Genomic DNA, 26194 nt, shown 5'->3' with positions numbered 1-26194 from the left:
TATTACACCTGTCAATAACCACAAAAATAAATTCTTTGTGGACCCTCCAAATACAAATGGTTCATTTTCTTAAGCATCTCCAATATTGTGTGGGGTTCTACCTACTGATTTTAGGAAACAAGAAATAGAAATGTTCAGAACACACAAGGATTAAGCTGAACAGAAAAACATATTTAACTTTGTGTCAACAGTTTCCATCATCCCTGACTGACTGCAAGTCATCAGCAATGCTTGTGGCTGCAGTTACTACAGTATAAAAATATCCCTCATTTTAGAATTAGTATGGAAATACTGGCAGGTCTGAAAAAATGGAGCAAAAATAAAAGAAAAAATCCTCCAGGAGAAGGAAAGAAAAAGCATACAGAATTCAAGAAGAATGAGATTTCATGCACAATATGAAAAGGCACATCTTCTGGTACATAAATTCATTTGTCAGTATGGGCTGGGGAAGGAATAAAGGAAGCGCAAGCTTCCAAAATGGAATGAATGGCATATATATGTGGGGGGGTGGGGGGGGAGAAAAAGGAAATCTTTTGGTACAATAAATTTAAAGCAGAAAAAAGAACATAAGTAAAACCTAACCATAATTTCTTCATTTCCTGCCAATAACACTCCAACAAGTGAAGTACATTCTTCTACGCTTCTGAATTCTCAAAATACTGCCCAAATGACCAGAACACACTATTGTCTGAAAAACCTAGTTACAAGGTACCACTTGACACTGTCACAAATGGATGAAAATGCAGTCAAGCACTCATTATCTACATGCTTTATCCTGCCCATTAGTGACTTGGAAATAATCACTGAGTTTTCAGACTTTTGCACTGAATTTCAAAATAGTTTTATCTTCTGTTTCCCATATCACAATACTTCCACACTGCCATGACAAATCATTGGTCAGCAATGTATAACAAATACAGATCTCATCTTCAGTTTTTCAGGTCCCATGGAGGTCTGTACAGAGAGATATTTTCAAGTGGGAAGCAAGGACATTAATTCAGGCCTAACATTAAAGCATGTATCAAGCTAATCCTCCAGACATTTATTACCTGCTTGGTATGTGTTAGCTCACCAGTCAACAGGATTAAATTGAGAAGGGACATTTTGGACATCAAATTTCCTCTTATAATGCTGCAATAATACCAATTTTTCTTCCATTAATTTCTGAGACTGGGTGACAGGCTGATACCTATTTTCCCCCCTCTGCTTATTTTCCCTGTTCTCAGTGGCCTCCATTCTAACCTGTTATCTCTGCTGCCACAGCTGTTCAAGGCTGTTAGGAGGGAGAGGAATGACTGTGGCTGCTGCTCTTCATCCTCATCCCTCTCATCAACTGTCAGAGTTGCAAGCAAGGCAAACAGGGCACTTTACAGCAGCTTCAACAGTAAACTCAAACAAATCAAAAATTCATTTAATTTCTCACCCTCATGGACAAGGACAAAAAAACCTTCAGTATATCCAAAACAACCACTGGCAATCTGTCCTAAATATTAACTAAAATTCCAGAATACAAAGTATGTACAGTAATGTTTCATCATTTATTATGAACTTATTTGATGTTGTATATGTACATTTGGTTTTTTTAAATTGGTGAGGGGATTTACTTGTACCATGTATTGCCACTTCATGATGTGGTGAACTGCAGAACAAGTGAAGCTGCATCCCTGGGTCCACACTTGCTCATGTTCTTGAGAACAACAAAGGCAAAGTGTATCACTGTAATTGTGAATTTGGTAAAACAGTGACAAACCACCAGTGTTAATGATCATTTACAGACAGAACAGGTACTAGCAGGAGGCAATCATTCTATTCTGCTTCAGCATAGCAAAGAGTAAAGTGGAAAGAAAAATGTTCTCTTTCCATTCTCCATTGTGAAAATGCTTGGTAACATTGATTTAAGCCATTTCAACTCAGTTTTGCATGTATTCCTCTAAGTATATATGATAAGCATACCACATAACTTTTTTTTTTTTTTTTTGTTAGGATACAGTACAGCTTCAATAACCCTTGCCATTATAAGACAGGGTTAAAATAGAGCCAAAATGTCAGGCCAATGACATTTTAAATGGTCTTCAGCTACCTCCACAAGGACATGATTAAGAAGCTTACTTCCTAGTGTTTATGACCCTAAGAGTTAAAAACCTGACATACAGCACTAATTCAGATATATTTATCCCCTTGACCAGTCTCTTGTCAGGACATGCCATGCACAGTGCTGATGACATATTGTGCATGAAATCTGGATGGATATCAGTGACAGGTGCTGCCCCTCAGTGGTCCACATTGGGACCAGTGTTATTTAGCATCTTCATTGACAACAGAGATGAAGGAATTGAGTGCACCCTCAGCAACTTTGCTGATGACTCAGTGCTGAGGTTGCCACACCAGAAGGGTAGGATATCATCCAGAAGGATCTGGACAAACTCAAGAAGTGGACCCATGCAGAACGTGCTGCATCTGGGTTGAGGCAACCACAGGTAGCAACACAGGCTGGGGATGAAGAGATCAAAACCAGCCCTGTGGAGAAGGACTTGTGGATTCTGGTGGATGAGAGGCAGGGCATGAGCTGGCAATGTGTGCTCACAGCCCAGAGAGCCAAATGTGTCCTGGGCTGCATCACAGTGAGAGCTCAGGAACAGAGATCCTGAAGTGGAGTAAATAGTCTTTAGAACATATAGCTATTTCCTTCCAGATTCCTTGACACATTATGCAGGAATCCCAAACCAGAGAAAAAAAAATTATCATGTTAATCCCATTGTTTATATGTTTAGATCAAAATTGTTGTCTGTAAGAAATGAAACAAGATCTTTTGGTTTACATCTCAACAACTCCTAAATAGCTGTAGTGCCAATTACCTCTTAACAAATGACCAGAGCACAGGAAAGGATCAAACACTGAACAAGGAATCATCAAGGACACATCAATCTCAAACACCATCCTGCCCCCAAATCCCTCATGCGTAAAATGAACAACTTGATTAGAATAATGGTATTAAAAAAACCTAAAGCCACTTGAGAAAGCAGTTCGAATTTCAAAGACCTAAGGTAAAAATAAAGGCTATTCAGTATTGTGATCAAAGTCAGAGACTGATAAATTTGGAACAAAGAACACAGAAGAAACAGTACAGAATTATAAAAAAGAAAACTGAAGTTCCTAAAACTTTAGAATAAATATGTTAAATTTTTGAGACGAGATTTAAAAAACAAGGAAGAGTCAGGCCTAACAACAAACTGAAGGAAATAATCTAATGCACTACATCTAATACACTTCTTTGTATGAGATACAATTGACTTTCGTGAAGAAATTTAATTTAGATCACAGCTTGAAATTAAAATAAGACATTTAAAAGCATAAAGGAAGGCAGCATGCTGGGCTTTCAACAATGATGAAAGAACTTCTCTTTATAATTTGGTGTCCTTGTTCTCTAATACTGACCCTACAAAATTAGTTTACAGATAACTATTTCAAAAAGAGAATATACTATTTAAATTTAGGGAAATATTTCTTCCTGATACAACAAATAAAGTGCTTTCCAATGGCCACGGTGTTTAGATTGCCTGGGTGTACATAAATTTCCTGGTAAAAGCCAGGGTGACAATGCAAAAGTAGTTTTGCTGCAGCTGACAAATCAAAGCTGTGGGAACAGCACGGTTAAGTCCCAGATTCTGTAGCTGCAGTCTAAAGCAGCTATACAAGCCCCAAGGTCTTTGTTGATCTGCCCCTAAAAGATAACAGGCCTGGTTTTATTAGATAACAATTAACTTATGTATATTTCATGTCCTGTTCAATTAATTTTTATGCAGATGATTCACAGTTATTTTAATCTTGAAGTTTTAGTGGACTTGCTGTTACAGTAGCATTTTAAATGGCCATACAAAGGTGAGAAGGATCACTGACTCTACTAAGTTGAGAAATGTAAATACTGGGAAAAATAATACAGCCACACATCAGCTTGCTATCCACCAACTGGTGCTGAGCATGATGCCAAGAGAAAATGATTTCACAATTTCCAGATCTAAACCAGTATCTTGGTGGCACTTCCTACCCTGATGTCATACTACGTAGAAGCTTGAGCCAGGTAGGGCTCTGCAAGGCATTTCAACATGTGATACAGGGCATTTCCTAGAAAGTACAGCTTGCACAGCTCATTTCTGTTTTCACATTTTACTCACAAAAAACCCTTGCTTTTGAATTTTAGTAGTTGTAACTTCTCTTGAACACAGTATCTACTCTTGTGGTCATTGCTTATCTTTTCTGCTATGTCATATTTTTCTTTTGATTAACATGTTAAATAAGAAGAGAGTTTCACCTACTCATGAGAAATTCCTCAGATGCCCCTGTGAGACTCCTATTAGTCCCCTCAAATTATTTACTTACTGTGTACAAATCAATACCTTTACATTGAATTGAAAACATATGTTTGATAACAGTAATATTTTGAGCTGAGCCCCAGAAAAGGTAAATCCATTCAGTGTGTCCAAGCCTCATCAGCTACTGCTGCCATCATTATCCTACAGATGACTGCAGACCTCAGAAAATTACTGAAAGAAGCAGAGAAAGGGAAAGGTGGGAGTGCCTAGATTTAGTGTTTCCTTTCAGAAGTTTAGCTCAGCCCAGGCATGCAGTTTAAGCACAATGTGTTCTAGGACACACAAGACACTCCACTCAGCTGACAGGAACAGACTAGCCTCACTTCCAGGGTAGGATGAAGTATTGGCATAGCATGCCAACACCATCATGAAGATACACCATCATTTCAGCTGCACAAAAAAACCCCAAAATGTTTAAAGAATACTAAAGTGATCAGAATACATGAATTCAAACAATATTGTTCCATCCTTACTGAAGCTGTGATGAAGTAAATCTGTTCAGGTTCAAAGGAGGTGAAAAGCTCTACTAAAAATCTGTCTGTTATTTATCTCTGAGAAGAAAAACACTGCTATTTATAACCATACTGAAAGGTGTTCCAGGAAAAGGTATCTGTTTGAAAGGAATAAATTAGCTTGTTTTGTGCACTCTTCTATGTATGTACTCACTGCTTCCATCCCCACACTAATGAATGGCAATACTTCTTCCATCAACTGATAAAGGACGACCTGGTTTTGCTATTATGGGTCTTCAACAATAATGTCCAGCAATAAAATATTGATATCCCTTTCTTTTTATGGAGGAAATTGCTAGCAATTTCTTATATCAGTCCCTTGCTTATTTCAACATGAAACAGGCCTCACCTTTAGGCAGGAGAGCTAGATACATAGTTGTAACTATTTTCTGCACTAATAATAACCTAATCTAGGTTTTCCGTCAATAGTTAAGTAAATTTCATTTTTAGCATTCTCACTGTAAAGTTAAATATGTCTGATTTTAAAAATATAAGTAATTAGATATTGGAACTGAAAATAACACTATCATCACAGAATGAACATTATCAATATAGCTGGGAAGATGTTTTTGGGAAGGTTTAAGCTTAAAATTTAGTATTAATTTTCTGTTATGTAATTTTCTGTGATATATTTAAGGTTTTACGTAAATAGTCTTTCATCCAAAGAATTACAAAATATTTGCATGTAATATTGAAGTTTGCATACAGAGGTCATATCAATAGTCAGAACTGAAAACCTGAGGTAAGCCTACTGAAAATTTAATTTGTGATACAAAAATATGAATAATCTGTTTTTAAATAAGTAGCTATTTTTATTTTTTTAACCTATTGCACATTTGAGTTATCTGGTTTAAAAACTTTGGGCTGGAATGAAAAGAATATGTTCTATTTGCTCATCTGTATAAATGAAAGTGGGGAAATTCAAATCAGATATGCTGAAGAAATTCCTCACTGTGAGGGTGGTGAGGCACTGGCACAGGTTGGCCAGAGAAGCTGTGGATGTCCCCTCCCTGGAGTGCTCAAGACAAGGAGCTTGAGCCCCTTGGATGGGGCTTTGAGCACCCTGGTCTAGTGGAAGGTGACCCTGCCCATGGCAGGTGGTTGGAATGAGACAATCTTTGAGGTCCCTTCCAGTCCAGGGCATTCTGAAATTCTAAAAACTAGTACAAGCAAAGAAGCTCTAGCACAACTTTATAGTGCAGTCATTCCTACTGGCGTTGAAATCAGTAATTCAATAAATATTTCAAATAGCTGATACCAGTATGAGGAATAATCTCCATCAAAGGATACCTGAACAGCTTTTCCTCATGAGACACACTGAGTATGAGCTCCCAAAATCCATCCTAAGCAGTAACACAGTTAAGAAGTGCCAGAAGCATGTTTTCTAAGTACCCTCTACCTATTATCTTGGGAGCATATCACAAATTAGAGTAATCACTGGTATTTCCCTGATATATCAGCTACTTTGTTGCACTGGGTTTTGTTTTGTTTTGGTTTTGTTTTGTTTGTTTGGGGTTCTATTTGTTTGGGATTTTTTTTGTTTGTTTTAGGGTTAGGGGGGAGGTATTTCAAGATCCACCTTCACAGCCACCCAACAACATGCATTCTGAGATCACTGTGTCAATACAGCACACTATGAAGTCAATTTTTTGAAAACAGAAGGCTTGATCACTTGGAAGCACAGGAATTTCAGCACAAAGCCAGTAGGCTATTTTAGCACCTCAAATAAAAACTTGCCATAAAAGGACTAAGTGTTCCTTGAAGTGGATCTCAGTCTCATCCTACTGAACCATCAGTAAAAGGGGTGATGAGAAATGCAAGTCAGAACACTCAAATTCACCACGGTAAAATATTTATAGAAAGAATAATATGAAATACATTGATTATATTAAATACATTAATGAATTAAATAAACAGCCTCTGTCCACATTTTCTCCTGATCCGCACTGCTATACATACCACTATTTGACATTTGAAAAAGATTGTTCTTCTCAAACTTCTTGAAAACACTTCCTTTTATTTCGACGAACTGCAATTTTTAGAAAGCATTAGTTAGTTTTTACTCAAAAACAACTGACATAAATAATATTATCAAAAAAGATGTTATTTTAAAATACTAATATTTAAGACATATGATACACAAAGACATAGGATTCCAAGACAAATTAGGGTAGCTGTATGATAAAGCTACATACTTACATTATTGGACATCATGATGGTAAGCAGTGATTTATTGTGGGAGTTGAAGGCCACATTAAGGGTTGTTGCTTGAACCATTATGAGAATAGCATGCAGGACTGCATGGCAGGGTTAAGGAAGAATATTTGAAATAGGTTTTCTGCACAACAGTACTGAAGAGCAGTGAACCACAGATCTCCTATTTTGCTTTCAAAGTTTAACAGGAAAGTTTCCATATTCCTGTAAACCAGACTTACAGCAAGACAATACTTACATGTATGCAATACATGCACAGAGCTTTGTAGCATGTAATAATGATGCTAATTTTTCTTGCTCTAAAAGAACCAAATGACATTAGTTGAGAGAAACATCAATACAATCTGAAGAAAAAAATCTCAGGTAAAGATTCAGAATTAGCCTAAAGATTTCAGAGAAAATAGGGAAAAAATATAAGAATTTTAAATTAATTACCAAAACTACTGGACTACGGTATCTCTTTAGATTCATAAATTCATTTTAAGATTATTTCACATTAAGAATATTTGCATCCTGAATATGCATGAGTTTATCCTTTCACTTCAAGAAAATATATGCAAGCTAGAAGCATTTAACATTCCACTAAATAACAAAACCCCTCTGTCTTGAAGGCCCTGTGAGCCAAAATACTCAAAACCAAATCAAAACCAAAATTTTCCATGAACTATCCAGTTATGGCTTTTCATTTTACTATAGGTACACCATCATGATGGGATCCTTTCTTTTAAAGTGGGTGGTACTGGCAATCTTACTTTTCAAGTAAAGGAAGACTGATTTAGGAACACTATCAATTTTTCAAATGTATTAAAATAAAATAATTTAGAGCAATTACTCTGTTATTTAACTTAGAAAATTTTGTATTTTACCAAAGAAAAAGGATACAGACATACAGTACTGCCATGAAAAAGTGAGGAATCACACCTATGTGAGCTCTTTTTCTTTCCTTAGGTTCTGTAGCTGTCCAATAAAGAGCATCCAAAATATCTTGTCCAAATGAAGAAATCAGACGATCAGCCACCTAAACAAGAACAACTTTACTGCCTACCTTCTCTCCAGCATTTGAGTAAGCCCATGTCAAGAACACTTCAAACTAAAAGTACAGTTCAATCTAAAAAAGGTTTCACATATATATTACTTTTGATCTCTTATTTATTCCATTTTCTCTCTGGATTTCACAGCAATACCTTTCCTTTTGTATATTAAGCAGTTTACTTTCCCTTTCAAATTTACTATCCCCTTTGCAACAGGATTTGGAATAACTAATAATATATTGTTATCTTAGATGCTTTCTTGAAAGATACTCAAGTCAAACCTCAGCCTTTTATAAAGCAGTATGTATGTTGTATCAAACCATTTAAAATGTTTTTCCTTATCCCTCTGGGTTCAAAAGAAAAAAACCCCAACAATAAAATAGTGAATTCCAGATGACAGAGAACATTAGTTTACAGGTACAAAAAAGCCTGAAATTAGACTTGGCTTTACTGCTTTCTATGCACTTAAGTATATACTTAATGCAAATGTCTACATAAAGCAGAATTCGAAATTAAAAGTACTATAATATAAAAACAAGCAATTAAGAGGGACTTGAAAGTCTGCCAAAAAGGGAAAATATGTTGAAAAAACAACAAACACCTGGAGTAGAATCCAAAGAATATACACACAAATAGGAAAAAAAACCCTCTAGCAGTAATTCTAAAGATAGAAAACTTATGGACTGCATTTTGAACTTGTAATTTAATACCACAGCAAGAAAGGTCATAGGAAGTTCCACCAGTTCCCAACATTTCATCAGCAACAAACATATAAAACTGGAAATCATTACACAGAAGAACATTTCTTCTGTCTATACACAGCAGTTCAATAATTTCAAAACCAAGCTGCACAGGGCAACAAAACCAGAACTTCAAAAATTAAACATGGCACATCTGGCTAAAAAAAGAGTTATCTCTCACTGCTTCCTAATTCAACCAAATGGAAACAGGTAAAGATGACAAACTGATTATCTCTACTTATGAAAGACAAGGAATATTTTCTCTTAGTGTCTTTCTGTAACATTTTGTTACAGAAATTGTGAACAACAATTTTGGACATGTAAAATCAACATGTAGTAGTACAGAACCAGGTGCAAAATGTCACTGCAAATATTGATCCTACTAGATAGAAGATAAGTTCTTGGGACAACACAAACCTAGACTTCAGATAATTTCCTGACTTTTTAATCTAAATAATAGTCAAGGTAAAGATACTGAACTGAGGAACGTCATACTTATTTCTGACACTATTACTGAATGAAGTTTCCAAAAATATGAACATTGAATTAAAACAAAATTTTACAGGATGCCTCAAACAAATGTACAAAGTGCTGCGCTCTAATAATCATCTATGAAATAAAATGAACAAAGCCATGAGCTGATGAATTATCATAAATCTGAAGCTCCCAACCCCATCAGTTTGAGAGATATTTACAGTGGCATTGTTTTCGGCTTTTAGATTTTGTAAATTGAGATTGTCTGCATTATTTGGTTCCTGCTCATTGTGATGACCCATTGAGTAATTACACCTGGTGTAGTAACACCAGCTACAGAAACTTAAGAGTTTGCTAAGTTTTTGTTCACAATATTGTGAGGGTTTTAATAGATAAAATGGTGCCTTTGCTTTCCTTTCTATTTAAGCAGTCCTTGGTTCTTTGCTGAAAGGATAGAAAATATTAAAACCCACCACACAATATTGTTGCTTGCTTTTCCAAATATGACTTACCTAAACCCTACATGCCGGCTCCAGGCTCCAGCAGAATTCCATGGTGAGTGCTGTCACCAGCATAACGCACACTGGGGCTTCACAAGGAGCAGGAGCCGGTGGGTCTGAATCTAAAAAAGAAAAGTGTCATTTAAGCCAAATGTGCTGAATGCTCCCCTTAGCCTGTCCGTTGGGAGCATTCAGCACATAATTTGAAGATTTTGCATTCCTCATATCTGTCCAGGACAATACTCCCCGGACTTGCCAAGAGCCGAAAACATTAGGACATTGTAAACATCTCTGTTGCTCAATGATTTACTAGACTAAAAAGATCTCCCTTATTTTGAAAACTTGGGAAAAAATGTAAAGTATATTGCTTAAAAAAGAGCATATTAAGAATTCCTTAAAAATAATTGCTTGCATCAATAGCAAAGACTTTTAATAAAAATCACCAAAGTAGTCTAAGCAAGCCAATATTCAAACTGTTGAAAGCTGACTATCCAAGTCTTTCAGTGAGATACCATGAACATTTTCTGCCAATATTGCTGCAACCTGTCATGGCAAAAAAGCCCATTAAAAACAAACACTCTGCTTGGCATGCTGGGTTTCATGAGACACCATGGAAATTAAATACTGTTTCCAAATTCGAAGTCTAATGTAATTTTTCTAATAACCCTGAGTGGTAACAAACTTCCCCCTTTCCTAAAATAAACAAACTCATGCAGCACTTTTCTTAGTTAAAACACACAATTTTGGTTCAGCGAAACATAGCAAAGTAATTCAATCCCTCATTCCAAACAGAACGGCACATGGCTTTCAATTCACAGCAAAAACTGCAGTATTGCTTCAAATTATGTGGTAAGCCCATAAAGCTGAGAAAGTACAGCACTAAGTGATTTGAAGTAGTCTTGAAAAAAAGAGAAAATACTATTTTAAGCACATAGATTTATTTAGTAAGTGATAATCTCTCATCAAGTATGGAACTATATATGGATGAGTATTTACCCACACAACTAAAATCTAGATACTAACTCAGTGCCAATTTAATATTTGTACATGTTTTTCAGCAAATGTAAAATCAAAAGCAACAAAAACCCTATGAATAAACAACTGAGGTAGCTTGTATTATAGTTATTTCACTTACTACAAGAAAGTGAATTCCTTATGCAATATTTTCATATTTTATTAGGAAAGAACAAATGCCTTCAGATAAAATATTCAGATTTTACAGAATGTCACCCTGTTCCAGCAGTCTTCAAAACAAGGGTACAAATAAGGAGCAATATATCATTCAGGAATCCCAGAATCCCAGCAAAATAACTTTTGTGTACAAAGCTCTGATTGAGTCTGTTTAACAGGCTGTATTCCTACTATGTCCTATATTTGCAGGATTGATATAAGATTATGCCCATGAAAACATTAAATTATTTACTTTGTGAACCATTGATCATAGAAGCACAATTAAAAATCTTATACTTTACATTAATAGAAAAACAGAAACCATTTTTCTTGAATTTCTTTTTATCTTACCTCCCAATACAGAATTTCCTTTTCTACATTCATTCATTCACCTTAAAGGCTTGCGTCTGCTAGCCAGGACTGAGGTAAAGCTGTTGTGTCCTTGCATACGATGAAAGCTATATTTCCATAATGATGAATTAAAACCCAAATTGCATGTTTTCTATTATCCTCCTTCTCTGCTCTCTCTTGGGATCGTATCATTATTTCAAATCAACAGTTTCTACTTTTCTTGGCGAGTTCAAAATCTCATTCATTACCTGGTATTTCATAAGACACTTCTTCATTTCCATTTCTCAAGTTTCTTGCTATGAAATTGATTAATAAGCTCCATACATTAGGCATTATGAAACAGTATCTAAAACCTGTCTGTTTCACTGCATCTGCACTTATCTTAGGTTTGTGCAGATTTGTGAGAATACCAGATGTCCACATTCTAAGCAAATACTGCAACACAAAATATTTTAGATAGTCTGACACAAGCATGCTTCATATTCTGATGTCAACATTCTTACCTCAAGCATGTTATAGATGATGTAGAGCTTTATGACAGACTGTCCCCTTATCAGATGATACATCATAGAGTAGTCAACATAGTGCATCATGAAGTAGCAGATGACCAGTATGACTCCTTTGAGCATGTCACATACCTGAGCAGGCTGTAGCAAACGTCTGTCACTGAAATACAAAGGGCAAAAAGTTCCACTAAATGTCATATACCCACAAAATACAGATGTTACCAAGTCAACATAATTTTACAGAAGCTGTTCATCATGGATATATTTGAATGTAGTTCATTATGCCTCCTCCTCTGTCCCTCACTCCAACATCATGACTATGACACACATTTATAGATCACACTCATGAACAGGATCGCAGTCTCTTACTAGCCACACCCCTGTAATTAAAAGACTATATTTGTTGAGAGCTCCCACTTTTTAATAACCTTCTGCATGCATGCCCTGGGATTCTAATTTACCTTCTCACTTTCCCACAATTCTATGATTTTGACTTCCTTAGATACAGAAATTGTATTCACTATGATCAAAAAGATATGAAGCAGTCATCTTCAATTTCAGTATAATGAACCAGATGCTGAGGAACAGGTTGTAAATTCTGTATCTTCATTCAACTCCAAGCTCTGCAGCAGTAAATGCAAACAATTTGACATCAGAGCTGGAGGTTGATCGTAAACCAAATACAGAAGTTTTCCATGAGTAACCCAGAAGACTAAAGGAATCATTACACAATTTCTTCCTAGTAAAACTACAGGAAGAAAACAGCTTTATCTCAATTGCCATAACAATATACATAAGCATAGTGAAATTCCAAGGCCATATTCGCTTGTCAATTTATTTAGTTTAGTATTAATAAAATGCAAAGCAGTTAAAAAGCCTTTGAATTACATCAAAAGGTTGAGAATATAAAAAAGCAGGAAATTATTTCTATTAAATATAGTTGTTTTTTTAAATACACTGAAATGCTTTTACAGAAGTTAATGTTTCAAAGAAGTTACAAGTAATTAGCAGAATTCAAGTTATGAATTTTCAGTTTCTGTATTCTTAAATCAGTAGGTCATCCAGTGACTAGGCAATGTTCCCATGAACTGATAACACATTTCGAAAAAAAAAATTGGGAGTTATTTTGTAAAAATGTATGCCATTTGTAAAAAACATCCAAACAGTTACTTATGACCTCTGGAGTAGTTCTACAGACACTGCAGAGAAGTCTAAAATCCCTGCTACCTCACTCATTCTATTTAAATCACACCTGGAGTGTTATAATTTGGGTTTCTTTGTTGTCTTCCACTCAAAAGAAAATCGCCTTGAAAGCAACACTGATGCATTATATCACTCCTGGAACCACACAGTGACATTCCACAATGGGCAAATAGGTTGGGCTCTTGCTGGGAGTATGAGCAAGAAAGTTTCCAGAACTCTCAGATTTACAGTATAGCACTTTGAACAGAGAGCAACTGCTCCTTTTATTATATAGTTTTTACTGCATAAACTGTATTGAAAACAATTACATTCTAAATAAAAGAATTCAACCTAGTCCAGCACACCAGAACTGCTTACATGGGCTTTCTCTCCCTAAGAGACATTTTCTTGCTTTCAGAAGTCCTCCAGTAACAACCAATTTTCACACCATATCTTATTTCAGCCTAAGTCCTTGACAAAATGCCTCAGTGAATTTTCTTCTTTTCTTCAGCCTCCAAACTGAGTTTTAACTGCAAACACCAATTGAAAAAACTAAAGAAAACTGAATGTGTACCTTTTGCCCACTGCTGAAAAAGCCTATGACTGTCTTTGCATGACACACAAAAAATTGCACCCTCCCTAACCTGTAAAATTACTCTTTGAAAATTTACTGCCTTATTTAATTACATCTTATTTAAATTATTATAGCTTTAAAATATAACAGTATATATTGAAATATTTACAAGACTTAAACAAGCCCATGATTATGATTACTGTTCATATGCTGAGAAACAGCATATTCACTTTTCTCCAATCTATTTCTATTTTGGAAGTGTATTCAGTCATTTTTATACAAGTTTCCAAGCCAACACTCAAACTCTGAAATACAAATTGGGATACAGTCATAAAGGTACTATTATGCCATATATGTAATGCCAGGCCTTAGCACATGAAAAAGAGAATCAGAATTTATTACTCAGCATCTTCATTCTTCCAGCCAACAACTACCTTATCATTAGAGAAGTAGCAAGTACCTGTTAGAGAAAACCTGTTGAACAAAAGAGACAACCACTTGAAAATCTCATTCAGAGTCTTTTAAAAGTTTGTTAAGTTTTAACAATAGGATGCTCTCTTACTGAAATTTATTAATGAGTAGAATCTGTTTATAAAGCTTCTGAAGCAGTCCAGAAAGATTGTCAAAGGAAAATCCTTTGATGACCACAAATCAATACAGACTGAAAATACTGCGTCAAAGGTTTTCTGGCTTACAAATAATATCAAAAATGCTCAACCACCAGTCACAAGCTGCAGATGTTCTGCACTGATAACTCTATCCCTCTTCTGCTTGTGTTGATGTTCATCTGACTACACTCAAGTAAAACCAACTCAGGAGAAGCCAATGTAAATGCACACAGCAACCATGACAAGGGACTACAAATTCTGAGAAGAGACTACATAAAACCAGCAGCACAACTGCTCTTCTAAAGGTGGTTTCAACTCTCAAAACTGTCTCAGGAGACAGTTTCTCTGTATGAAGTTGCATACAAACTTGCACATCCTATAAAAGATTTTGAGAATGTGCTGTGTACAGAACAAACTTGATTATCACTGAAATTCAATTCAAAAGCTGCCCTAAAGAGTCAGATCAACAACTCTTGATTGCTGTGCTTTACAAGAATCGAAGTTTTGTAGAACAGATCCCATTCAAATAATATTTTTAGAGAATTTCAGAATCATTTAAGCTGGAAAAGACCTTTCAGATAATCGAGTCCACCTGTTAGCTTATCACTGCCAAGTCCATCATTAAATCACAGTCTATCCATCTTTTAAGTACCTCCAGGGATGGTGATTCCACCACTCCTGTGAGCAGCAACCTGTTCCATTGCTTTACAATCATTTGGGCAAAGAAATTTTTCCTAATATCTGATCTAAACCTCCCCTGGCATAACCTGAAGGCCCCTTGTCCTCTCGTCTTATCTTAGTTTGTCATTAGTCTGTCTGTATGACTAGGAAAAAACCCCGCAATAAACAATATTTTTTCAGACATTTTAATTAAAAATACAATGTATCAATGTTCTGTTCAAAGTTCTACATCATTTCTTGTGCTTCTCATTCACTAACCAACACTACTGCTACGACAACTTCAGAACAAGTGTCCTGGTTTGAGCTGGGACAGAGTGCCTTTTATTTTTAGTAGCTGGTTTTTTTTGCTTTAGTGTAAGAATGCTGATAACACACTGAATGTTTTCGTTGTTGCTAAGAAGTGTTTGCCCTGAGTCAAGGTTTTTTCAGTGTCACTTGCACAGAAGGCTGGCACAGAGTATTCCACACCACAGAGCATCACACCCAGTATATAAACTGGGAGAGTTACCCAGAATGGGGTCTATCACTGTTCAGGGACTGGCTGGGTACCAGACAGTGGCTGGTGCACAACTCTGTCACTTGTTTCTCTTAGGGTTCTGTTGGATTCTCTCCTTCTCCTTTTCATTACTATTATTATTATCATATTTAGTATTATTATTATTAGCATATTTTCTTTCAATTATTAAATTGTTCTTATCTCAACCCATGAGCTTTACCATAACTTTCCAATTCCCTTCACCATGGGTAGAAGATGGAGTGAGTGCCTACATGGTACTTGGTTGCCAGCTGGGACTAAACCACAACATCTTAGTCACAAAAATATCCTCACAGTTTCAATTTCCTCAGCCTGATGACAGAAAAGCTGCCAGCATCTCAACCCTCTACTCAGTACAAGGGATTACTGCAAAGATTAACTACAGAAAACTGCTTTCTAAAAAGTAAGAAGAGCAAGAAGATCCTGGCATTTAAAATATATTCCAGTGTTCTTTCACTGTACACTAGAAAAGACCCTTTCATATTGACTAAACAAGTAATCTACAGTGTACCACTAACATGTTTCCAATTGAAAGAGATTAAACATGTCTCCTCCATAAATCCATAGAAGCATTTTCATTGCAGCAGAATCCTCTTCTGCTCTGATTAATAACATTTAAAAAAGGATTTTGAGGTGTGATTCTGCATACAATATGGAAAAGGGACAATTATTTCCGACAAAGACAAGGAAATCAACTAAATGGATTAAGTCTCATGATTTGTCACCTTTTGGCGAATACACAGAACTGACTGCAAAGCCTGCAGCAATGAAATGATGTAGTCAGTGTTCAGTGAGAGCTGGCCATTGCAGTTTTAGTACACAATCAGGCACACAGTTCAATCTGTATTTGTCACACATCATTCCTATCCTTTGCATTAAGCTGTTTAATACACAGAAACAAGCACAGGCTGATGCGATTTCATGCCTGTCACAGCATCCCAGCATTCTGCATTCATTTGTCTCAGTATGTGTTTTCACTTATTGTCTCCAGTAACTACTCAATGCCAACACTGAAAAGTACTTTCAGGACATCTTAAGGACTAACTAATCAGAACTCGTGATTAATATCACATCCAAATTCATGCTGCTGTAGTCATGCACATCATGAGTACCATGAGAATCTCAAAGAAACAAAATTAAAAAGCTCACAGTGGCCAAGCCAAAAAGCAAACAAGAAAAACAGAGAATAGTGCTGGTAATTTCAATACCTCACTTGGAAGTATAGAGACCCAAGGTTTAAGAACTAGACATTACTGAGCTGATGTGATAACTCAGAGTGTGATATTGTACAACTTTAGAAACCATTGAATGGAGATATGAGAAGCTGAAAGAGCTTAGCTCACTTCCAAATACTTCACATTTTTACAGCTGTGCATGAAGTATGACAGAATACAGACAGGAAGATTTCACATGAAAATTCCATGTGGGTCTTTTTTCTCATGAGTGACAAAATAAGCACAATAATTAAAGAACAGTACAATGGTACAACTCCAATCATTCTGGCAGCAAGGTAACAAAGCAGTGAGCAGTAGAATTTTTCTGTAGAAAGCAGTTAGTTTTTTCCTTCAAAGCTATCCCAGGCATACAGTGATGCTGCACAACTGAGTGAAATATTAACACTTGCCTGGCTTTAATGAACTCTGCTCTTGAAAGACGGTATCATAGAGCCTTTGTCCAAGATGTAGTTCCTCTAATATCCTACCAGATTCCAGAAATAATGTTACATGGTTTCAAGATTTAGCTGAATATAATTTACCTTACAATTTTCACACCTCAAACTAGTAAATAAAAGGATTCAGAGCATCTGGACTGTCCTTCAAATGCACCTTATTACGACACATCATTTATATCTTTTCACCTAATTATTTTCTGCCATTATTTGAGCAACCTGGTTTAGTGGAAGGTGTTCCTGGCCATGGCAGAGGGACTGGAACTGATGATCTTTAAGGTCGCTTCCAACCCAAACCATTCAATGATTCTGTGATTATTCCATTACTACTTCAAATATTTTTTGCTCTAAGTCATGCGTTCTAAGATGCTCTTTACAGAATTTTACAAGTGATTTCATTATGCTAAGTCTTAAGTTACCATATTAGCTGTATAGCCTAGACTATCAAGGAATCAAATTTTAAAACTTCTTCCAACAGCCAAGTACTTTAATACTAAAGGGTCAGACTTATCCATTCTATTATCCACTATGTAAAATCTGATTTTTTTTTTACTTTACTGTAACTACATTGAATACACCAATATGTTTAAACATGAGGTGATCCTTCAATCTGTATGAATTCAGTGAAAATCCAAGCATTCCTTTACAGATAAACTCTCTCGTACTGTAATATTAACCAGCAAATTATGACAATACAGAAAAAAACCACACGCAGACTTTATCATTCTACAGCAAGTACTTAACAAGATGTTCAAACTCCTCAGCCTTTGGATATATTTATCTTTACATCTACTAATTGACAGAAAATCTCCACTGAAACAAAGCCTTACTTCTCAAAATACTATAAACAAAGAAATCCATACTTAAGGGGATATACAAGCTTATTATTAATTTAACATAGTGATACTCAGCAAGCCACACTACTGTACCTCCCTATTCCACCTCAGCATGCTTCTGTTTCAGCCCAGTCAGTCAAAAAAGCAGAAGCATGTCATGCTCAATGCTTATCCTGCAGTATTTAAAGCAGTTCAAAGTCAAACTATGGCAAAATTTCCACAATGCACTGACTGACATCAACCAGGAACTGAGCAAATCAGTGTTACAGAAAAAACCTACTTTTTACAACACAATAAAAATCAAGGGTTAATACTCATGCTTCAAACTTTCCAATTTATGGTTTGTCAATCATGAGACAAATTTAGAAAGTGTAAATCCAAGTCTTTTCTCTGTTTAGAAAACCATTGGATCCGTGTATGTCCCCTCACTTCAGAAAGCTAAAACCAAGCAAATTGCCTTATAAATAGTTAGAAGAATTACTTTGATATACTATAAAATTAAATAAAAATACTATAAAATTAGAATGTTACCAAATATACTGGCTACTCACAAACTTGGGTAAGTTTTAGGAAAAACAATTTTTTTTCAAGATGACTTGTGACACCTGTAAAAAATCCCCTGTTAAAAAATCAAGTCAAACTTACATCACAATCTACATAAAACACCTACCCAATGAAGAAAATTCTAGTGTGAAAACCAGTGCTCATCATCAGCAAACTCAAGTGAAAGTTTAAGGAACTAGTTGAACTAGTTATCTGTCTGTAATTTTCAAGGTATTTCTATTTAGCATCATACTCAAAATGCCATGATCCACATTCTATACAGTGGTAAGACTTCTGTCTCCATCTACTGGTTGAAAAGCATTAGGTTCCATCATCCACAGGGGCTATGACTACACAGATGGTCATACCACTGATCCTTAATGTTTGCTCCTGAACAGCATGATGTACTTCACAGCACTTTCTTTTTAACAAATTAAAGAAGCAAAGCAGCTCAAAGCATTGGTATCTACGCCTCCAAACTCATTTTTGTTCCAACTGTACAACTGAAGTTACTCAGCATCAAGCAGAGCTTTATTAAAAAAGATCACAGTTTACCAATATTTGTCTTTAATATGTTCAAAATCACAAGTAGTTAATGCACAAGATTGCTTAAGCAAGCGATTTCCAAGAAAAGAAAGATTGTGCATCCGGTATTTTAATAAGACTTGCTTATTGATTTTGAAATAGGTAAACCATTTGGAACATGAAATGCAACCTGGACAAAGAGAAATTTGTTCTTGCTGTATAAAAAAAAGTTTAAAAAGAGTCTCACTACAGTTGTTTCTGGTATGCTTTTCAGCAAGTGACACTACAAAATGAACAATGCTTTCACTACATTGTGTAATCTGCAGACAAGTGCACTTGTCTGAGTACTTAGTTATTTTGGCATCCAACCCATATGCACTCTGAATACATTATTTTAAACTTAACTGCACAGACTGTCACATGATGTCTTATGATTTCTTTATTTTTGTCTTACAGGCCTCCTGGTGCTCCTCAATTCTTCACTAGGTCTGATTACATGGTTTTCCAATAATCTTTTAGAATTGTTTGGGTTTTGACTGTTTTGTTAGTTTTTTCTTTAAATCAACAGGCATACAAGATTTTTTCTTGTTTATTGATAGAATTCACTGCATCTTAATTGGTTCATTTAGTTTAGATTAAATTACCCAATTAAAATGTTTAGTTCAGTCTGATCCAAATAATTTAGATTACTCTAAACAATTACTCCTATAAAGTCAACACATACAAAATTTCTAATACTGTTGTCACATATACAGTAATTTAAAAATATGAATACACTGTTACTGCAAAAGTGTTTTAGATGGATATTTCATCTTAATAACATACATATATATATTTTAAAGCTTCTGTAAGAGTAATGTTTTTATGAATGTTGACACTTAAAAACCCTTTTTTATTTGGGTTTATTGTTCAGCTAATAATGCACTGAAGAAATTTTTTAGCATGTTACAAGTTTAAGCATTTATTTTACAGCAAACCTCTTCTAACAGTATTATTTATTCAATTGTAACATTTTCAAACAGTTAGACAACCACTGAGGTTTATAATAATATATTTCAGTTATTGGTATGGTGGTCCACGTTGAAGTTTTGCTTAGGTATCTTTTCCTTCTCCATTTCACATCAAAGGTACTTGCATGGAAACTGAACAATGGGGTTTTGTTTTATGCGTAGTCTTTACCAAACTCTTAATTCTTCAATACATCCTTCATTAATGAACTTGGTGTCATAAATTTCTAATTTTACATGAAGTACTAGCAAAAATTATTAGATTAACACATAAGTGGATATCTTCCTATTAGCATAAGTAAAGATCTAAGGGAAAATAGAATCCAAGCGAGGTTGTCTGTAGGGTATACTTGCCCACACAACTACACACTAAATTTTTTTTAAATGGACTATATGATCTATTGGAAATATTTTCCTACAATTATGCTCAAGTTTGGCTTCAGGAAAAGAAGCTATTTTGAGGAAATCTAATTTCTAGTTTGAGATTTTAGAAAGTGGTACACCCTATAGTATGCAGGACTTCACTGATATAAAATTGTGATTATACAGACTGATAAGAAAAATATGTCCCAAATGTGGAATTCTAAGAAACTGAGAGGCGAGCTTGCCAAGATTAGGTGGCATTGCATTTCTCAAACAATAAAAAGCCTCTACATGCACACAATACAGCACGAGACCATGCTAAGAATGAAACAAAACCAACCTTGCTGTTAGGCCCCGATGAGAGCTGTCCCAAAAAAAATAAAAAAAATAAAAAACGAGGTTTCAAATAAGTGACAAGTAGAATAAGCTTTCATTAGACCTTTATTCTTTAAATAACAGAATAAAATATAACTGAAGATAGTTAACAAGCATGTGCTAAAGTGCTGTATTTTATTATGCATAGAATTATCTATGAGTCTAATGGTAAGACACATGGCAATGAACTTCCTGAACTCCCTAAGACTGAGGTTAAGCATTAAAAAAAAACCAACCTGCTTTAAGTACATACAAAAATATAGCTATGAACCTGACTGAAGCAGTACTGAGAAGAAACCTCAAAAAGCTTAAGGCACTATAAACTGAAGTACAGCAGGGGCTATAGTTTTTCCAAGATATCCTTTTTTAAACTGGCCCAAATTGGTCCACAATTTTTCACTCTATGTGAAAAAAATCTTTAAGACAAATTATTTCCACAATGATGTAAAGTTACATAATAAAATACACCTACCACAAACTGCAATGAATCAATTTCATGTGTTTGTTATTAAAACTAAGTGTTGGTTTCTCCTTTGAGGTATGTTGGTTAATTTAGCTATACTACTTATTTGTAACCAGCCTTTTTACTGATTACCTGTAGATGTGTGAATTTGGCTGACAGCACAGAAGGAAAAAGAAAATCAGGATTTACTCACCAAGGAGGAATCCCTGTGACACCACATTCCATCCTATAAAGGAAGTGAAAGTGCTCTTCCCTTCGGTCTGATTTACAAGAAAGAAAGAAAGAGAAGGTTGTAATGTTGCTACACTATGCACTGTTATGGAAAGGAGAAAGGAGTACTTGATCTGAGAGTACACTACAGAAAAAAAATGAATGCATCTTCCTTTTTGGTTGGTAGAAAGCTACACATTTTGGTGGGCAGATGCACAACTTCTTAAATGAACTTGAGGTGACAAAAGGAAATTTATGGATTTCATAGATAAATTCCTCAAGAAAAAAAAAAAGGCTTGGGAGTAAGTGTATAACAGAGGTTCAAATTTATTTAGTAGCCTGATAATAGAAACAAATAAATAATGTCCATAAGAAGAATGCCACTGTATTTGTTTGTTTTATTCTTCCAGATATGCTTTATTCCTACAGTTTCTTTCTTGGAATAATGCTGTTCTATTTACTTCCTGCTGAAAAATATGAATCTGTGAATTCACAGGAGGTCAATGGGAATTTTAAGATGTACATACAATATAGCTGAAGTTATTCATGTTACTGCTGACAGGACCTAAATTCACTAATTTCAGAGAGCAAAGTAAAAGAAAAATACAGAACAGGTATTTATAATCTATCTGTATCTAATTCCACATGGAAGAATTCACAGAATATTCTGAGTTGGAAGGGACCCACAAGGACCATTACATCCAACTCTTAAGGAACTGGCCTGCGCAGGGACTGGACCCACAACCACTGTGGCATCAGCACCTTCCTCTAGTTCCTGGTGGGATTCAGCTCCAGTGTGAGGCACTGGAGGAGCTGGGGCATGTGAGGGATGGGTGGGTGCTGCTCACACAAAGCAGGATCTTCTGCTCTGTTGAGCTTCTACCATCCAGGTGGAAAGAAAAAAAATCTCACTTTCCATCACAAATCCTTTCTTGCTTTGTGGAGATGATGCAAAATGCCTTTAAACATAATTAAATTGGGAGTCTTATCAGAGTTTCACTAACATGTATTTTTAGCTTTCATATCATGGTGCTTTACAAATAATACACACATTCCCATATCGCCTTTTACTGGCACACAATATATTTACAAGAAAAATAATAAGGTAGCTCTATGAAAGATCTTCAAAAACAGGCAGCAATATAATTCTACCCAGAATCTCTGGGTCTGAGGTATTGATAAAAAAATTGTCTGAATTGTAAAAGGAAACTCTACCTTTCAGCCTTGAGTAGAGTTAGTTTTAGGAACTTGTCACCAAGGATTCTAATTCAAACAGAACTCCACCAGGTCCACTTCTCTGTCTACCTAGGCCCATACTTCACTGGAACAACAAACCTTTTATGCTGTCAAAGAATCTTTTAATAAGGTGAGAACAGCCTACAAGATTCAAAGGGAATCATTAGGAAAGTTCTTTTCTTGCCTCAAAAGAAAATACAGTAGAGCTGATATTTTTTAATTTCAGAAGATGTAATCTAATTTTGTGAAGTGCTTTAATTTTTTTTAAAAGCACCCTGCTACTTATAGAGCACAGACTAATGAAGTCACACCTGCCAAAACCACCACCATGACATGATTCAGCCGTTGCCAGTTTGATCTCAGTAATTAAACAAAGCAGCTTAGTTCACTCAATGATAGAATCTTGGATTCTTCTGATTGAAGTTCTTGAAGTTTTTAAAAAGATTGCTTTGCCAGCACCAATATAGCTCTGACAAAAACACAGAACTAAATTTACTCAAAAGGAAAGATCAAGTGATGAGGAAGGATGACAGAAGTCAAACTGAAGTGCTTACACTGTCTAGGCAGAAAAAGTAAACTATTCTGTTTAAGATACACGACTCTTTCTTTCAGAACTCCATAAAATGAGATATTACAACATGTGGAAGAGGCTATAAATCACTTCCCCTATATTTAAGCACTTTGCATAATATACCATAGACAGGAATTAGGTCATTTATATAGAATGTTGTTTTATTGCTAAAAAAAAAAGGGCAATATAACTTTTCTCTACACGGAAAAGAGAAGACAGAATTATGAGGAAATAAATGAACTGAAGAGTGAACTGGAAGGGAAACAGAACACTCACTGCTCAATTACTGCACTGAAATGTTGAGAGAAAAGTCAGGATGAAGGGAGGAGCACTTTTATTTACTACACAGAATGGAATATGATGTGGCAGGTTCAAGTAACAACTAGTCAACATTTATTTGATATTTGCAAGGAAGAACAAGCCAGAAGATAAACAGCCACCTGCTTTGTAAGTACCTTTTGTAATTACAAATGTGCTTTACTTACTCAACTTTATTTTGCTACAAATACATAAAAATGTATTTCCTGAGCTGGATGAAAATCACAAATTTTTTTGCCATAACAAATAAAATCAGCATAACTAAAAAAAAACAAGAAAACCCCCAAAAAATCAAAGTGCAGGCTCTGAATACTTGGAAATAAGAATTATTACATCTGAAGAAGTTCCATTACATATGATAGACAACTTTAGAATATGAATGAATTAAACAAAGCCTCTACTGAATAAGTAGAGATTCTAGTGAACTAAATTCCAAACACATTGGAAGAAATTGTGAAGAAATTGCTTCAGGAGTTGTTACAAAAACAACTCCTGAAGACTTCTTCACTCAAGATAATCATCAGTTTCACAACATCTTACTTGATAACACTTCAACACAGTCAAGTTCAATAGATTAAACCAACTTCTATTGTCCCTGACACACAAAATACTGTCAATCAAGCAGACTAAATATTAGCATTGCAGGTGCATGTATGCATATACACACATATCCCATACATGTGAGTGCATATGGTGCTTCCAATGTCACTTTTGTCAGCATATTGAACAATGATCTAAACCAGTAACTGGTCTTTGAAATCTTTAATTGTAATTTCGGAAGAGCAGAAAATTTCTTTGCTAAAAGCAAAGCTGAGTTTATAAACAAGGAAGAACATTTTAAAACAGAAAAAGTAAGATCTAAATGACACATTGAACTCCATTACATTTACCTGAATTTAGTAATAGCATCTATACAGAGGCACAGAATTTGCCTTGTCATCAGGCTAAAACCAAATAACTGTCATTTTTACACAGCTAAGAAAACTCTCTTGACCTAGTAAGCCTGAGGTTCAGTACAAAATTAACAGCACAATAAAACATTAGAGACTGCCATCTAGTGCCTATGTTTAACCTCACCAAATACAAACATCTCAACTTTAGACTATATTTTACAATATTTTTTTTTGCATTTGCTGTAATCAGAACATACATTTCCAAACTATGCATCTAAAAGACCTTCACATTAAAAAACAACCCTGATAATGCAAATACAAACAACTTGATTAAAAACAATTAAAAAATCAGTAACCATAAATAAACTTCAAGTTTTCGAAATTTCAGAATAAAGATCCTGAAGTTTTTCTTTATTCAAGGGAAAAAAATACATCAATATAACTGCTCCTTTTATTTTAGACTACACTCCAGGCTTACACAACCAACTTTATCATGAAGTATCAGGTTGTATGAAGGAGATTAATTCTATCCAATTTTTGATGCCTATGCCAGAAAAACTAAGAACTTTATGTATTAACAACTTCTTAGAATTGATATGAACAGAAAATCAAGGCATTAAGATCTAAAATTTGTTAATATTCTGCTTGGTTTTCCTCTCCATGTTTCACTCCCTAGGATTCTTCAGAGGAAAGAACATTTTTTATTCAGGGATCTTTTCAGCAAAGTTTTCCATGAAAATAAGGAAGAACAAAACTAAAAGGTAAGGTTACATCTCTCTCCTTTACTAACCTGAATATGCCTAAGTGGTGCTGTTATCAAACTGCTGTGTCTGAAGAAAGCAATGATGACCATTAGTGACTGCTGGTAAAGCTTAAAGGTCACACACACCCCTTTACTTTGGCTAGTTTAGACTGAGACTTCTTTTTTTTCAGTGGAAGAAGTCATTAGTAGTCCAAACAGCACTGCAAGGCCATAAAATGAAGCATACACATAAATGGTGAAATTTTATTTAAGGTTATCAACACCTTTCTCTTGAATCAACTTACCGTAAGCCATAGCAAGGCAAAGTGATGAACCGGAACATTGCCAGAAAAACTCTCAAAGGAAGCAGGGTGAACACATACAGAAAAGCATCCAGGCACAAAAAGATTCCAAAAAACATCAACTAAATTACAAAAATAAACAGAAGTATGTTAGTAGTTTATAAAATTCACAAGAAGTTTATAAAGAATTATGTTATGAAACATTCATTTACATAAGACTAATTAACCAAATAAATAAGCACAATATTCTCACTTGTTCAATCAGCTGAACTGTAAAAAAAATTAACATGCTATGCATTTGAAGACTATTCAGCAAAAATTCTGCACCACAAGGTCCAAGCAGTGAAGGCTTTTATAGACTTTCACAGCTCACTGAACTTAGTCTTTATTTAATATATAAACTGCAGCTGAATACAACTGTAGCTCATTTTCCAATGGTGACTTTCCTGTAAGGTTACCAAAGTTCATGCTTGAACCTTAGAGGAAAAACCCACAGAGCTATGCGTAAATATGCACAACCATTTTCTTCCTACCTCCTTTTTCAACGTCTTCACCCCAAAATGTTTTCTATTACCTTGTAAATTTTCTATTGCACAGCTAATTACAGTTGTGGCAGATCTCCTTCAAAGAATAACTACCCTTTTCATACACAGAATATAACATACAAAGAGGTAGTTTTCCAGTTGCCCTCAG

General features: G+C 35.2%; 1 protein-coding gene across 4 annotated transcripts in view; it reads right to left on the bottom strand.

Annotated features, from left to right (window-relative positions):
• TAPT1 (transmembrane anterior posterior transformation 1) overlaps window positions 1-26194 on the bottom strand; it is a 49135-nt gene that overhangs the window by 14759 nt on the left and 8182 nt on the right. The window contains exons 1-7 of one of the 4 annotated variants that reach the window (XM_064418590.1): window positions 25505-25622; window positions 21423-21489; window positions 20732-20755; window positions 11866-12028; window positions 7979-8114; window positions 7082-7179; window positions 6842-6911 (exon numbers count right to left, since the gene is read on the bottom strand). In XM_064418590.1, the coding sequence (XP_064274660.1) occupies window positions 6842-6911; window positions 7082-7179; window positions 7979-8114; window positions 11866-12028; window positions 20732-20755; window positions 21423-21489; window positions 25505-25514 (568 nt within the window). In that variant the 5' untranslated portion in view covers window positions 25515-25622. Of the gene's footprint in view, window positions 1-6841; window positions 6912-7081; window positions 7180-7978; window positions 8115-11865; window positions 12029-20731; window positions 20756-21422; window positions 21490-25504; window positions 25624-26194 lie in introns of those variants that run through there. The other 3 variants (XM_064418587.1, XM_064418591.1, XM_064418589.1) reach the window with 3 other exon arrangements.

Source organism: Passer domesticus, chromosome 4, assembly GCF_036417665.1.
Source record: "Passer domesticus isolate bPasDom1 chromosome 4, bPasDom1.hap1, whole genome shotgun sequence".
NCBI classification, from domain to species: Eukaryota; Metazoa; Chordata; class Aves; order Passeriformes; family Passeridae; genus Passer; species Passer domesticus.
The sequence above is the reverse complement of the archived record's forward strand: the minus strand, read 5'-3'. Positions and strand labels throughout refer to the sequence as shown.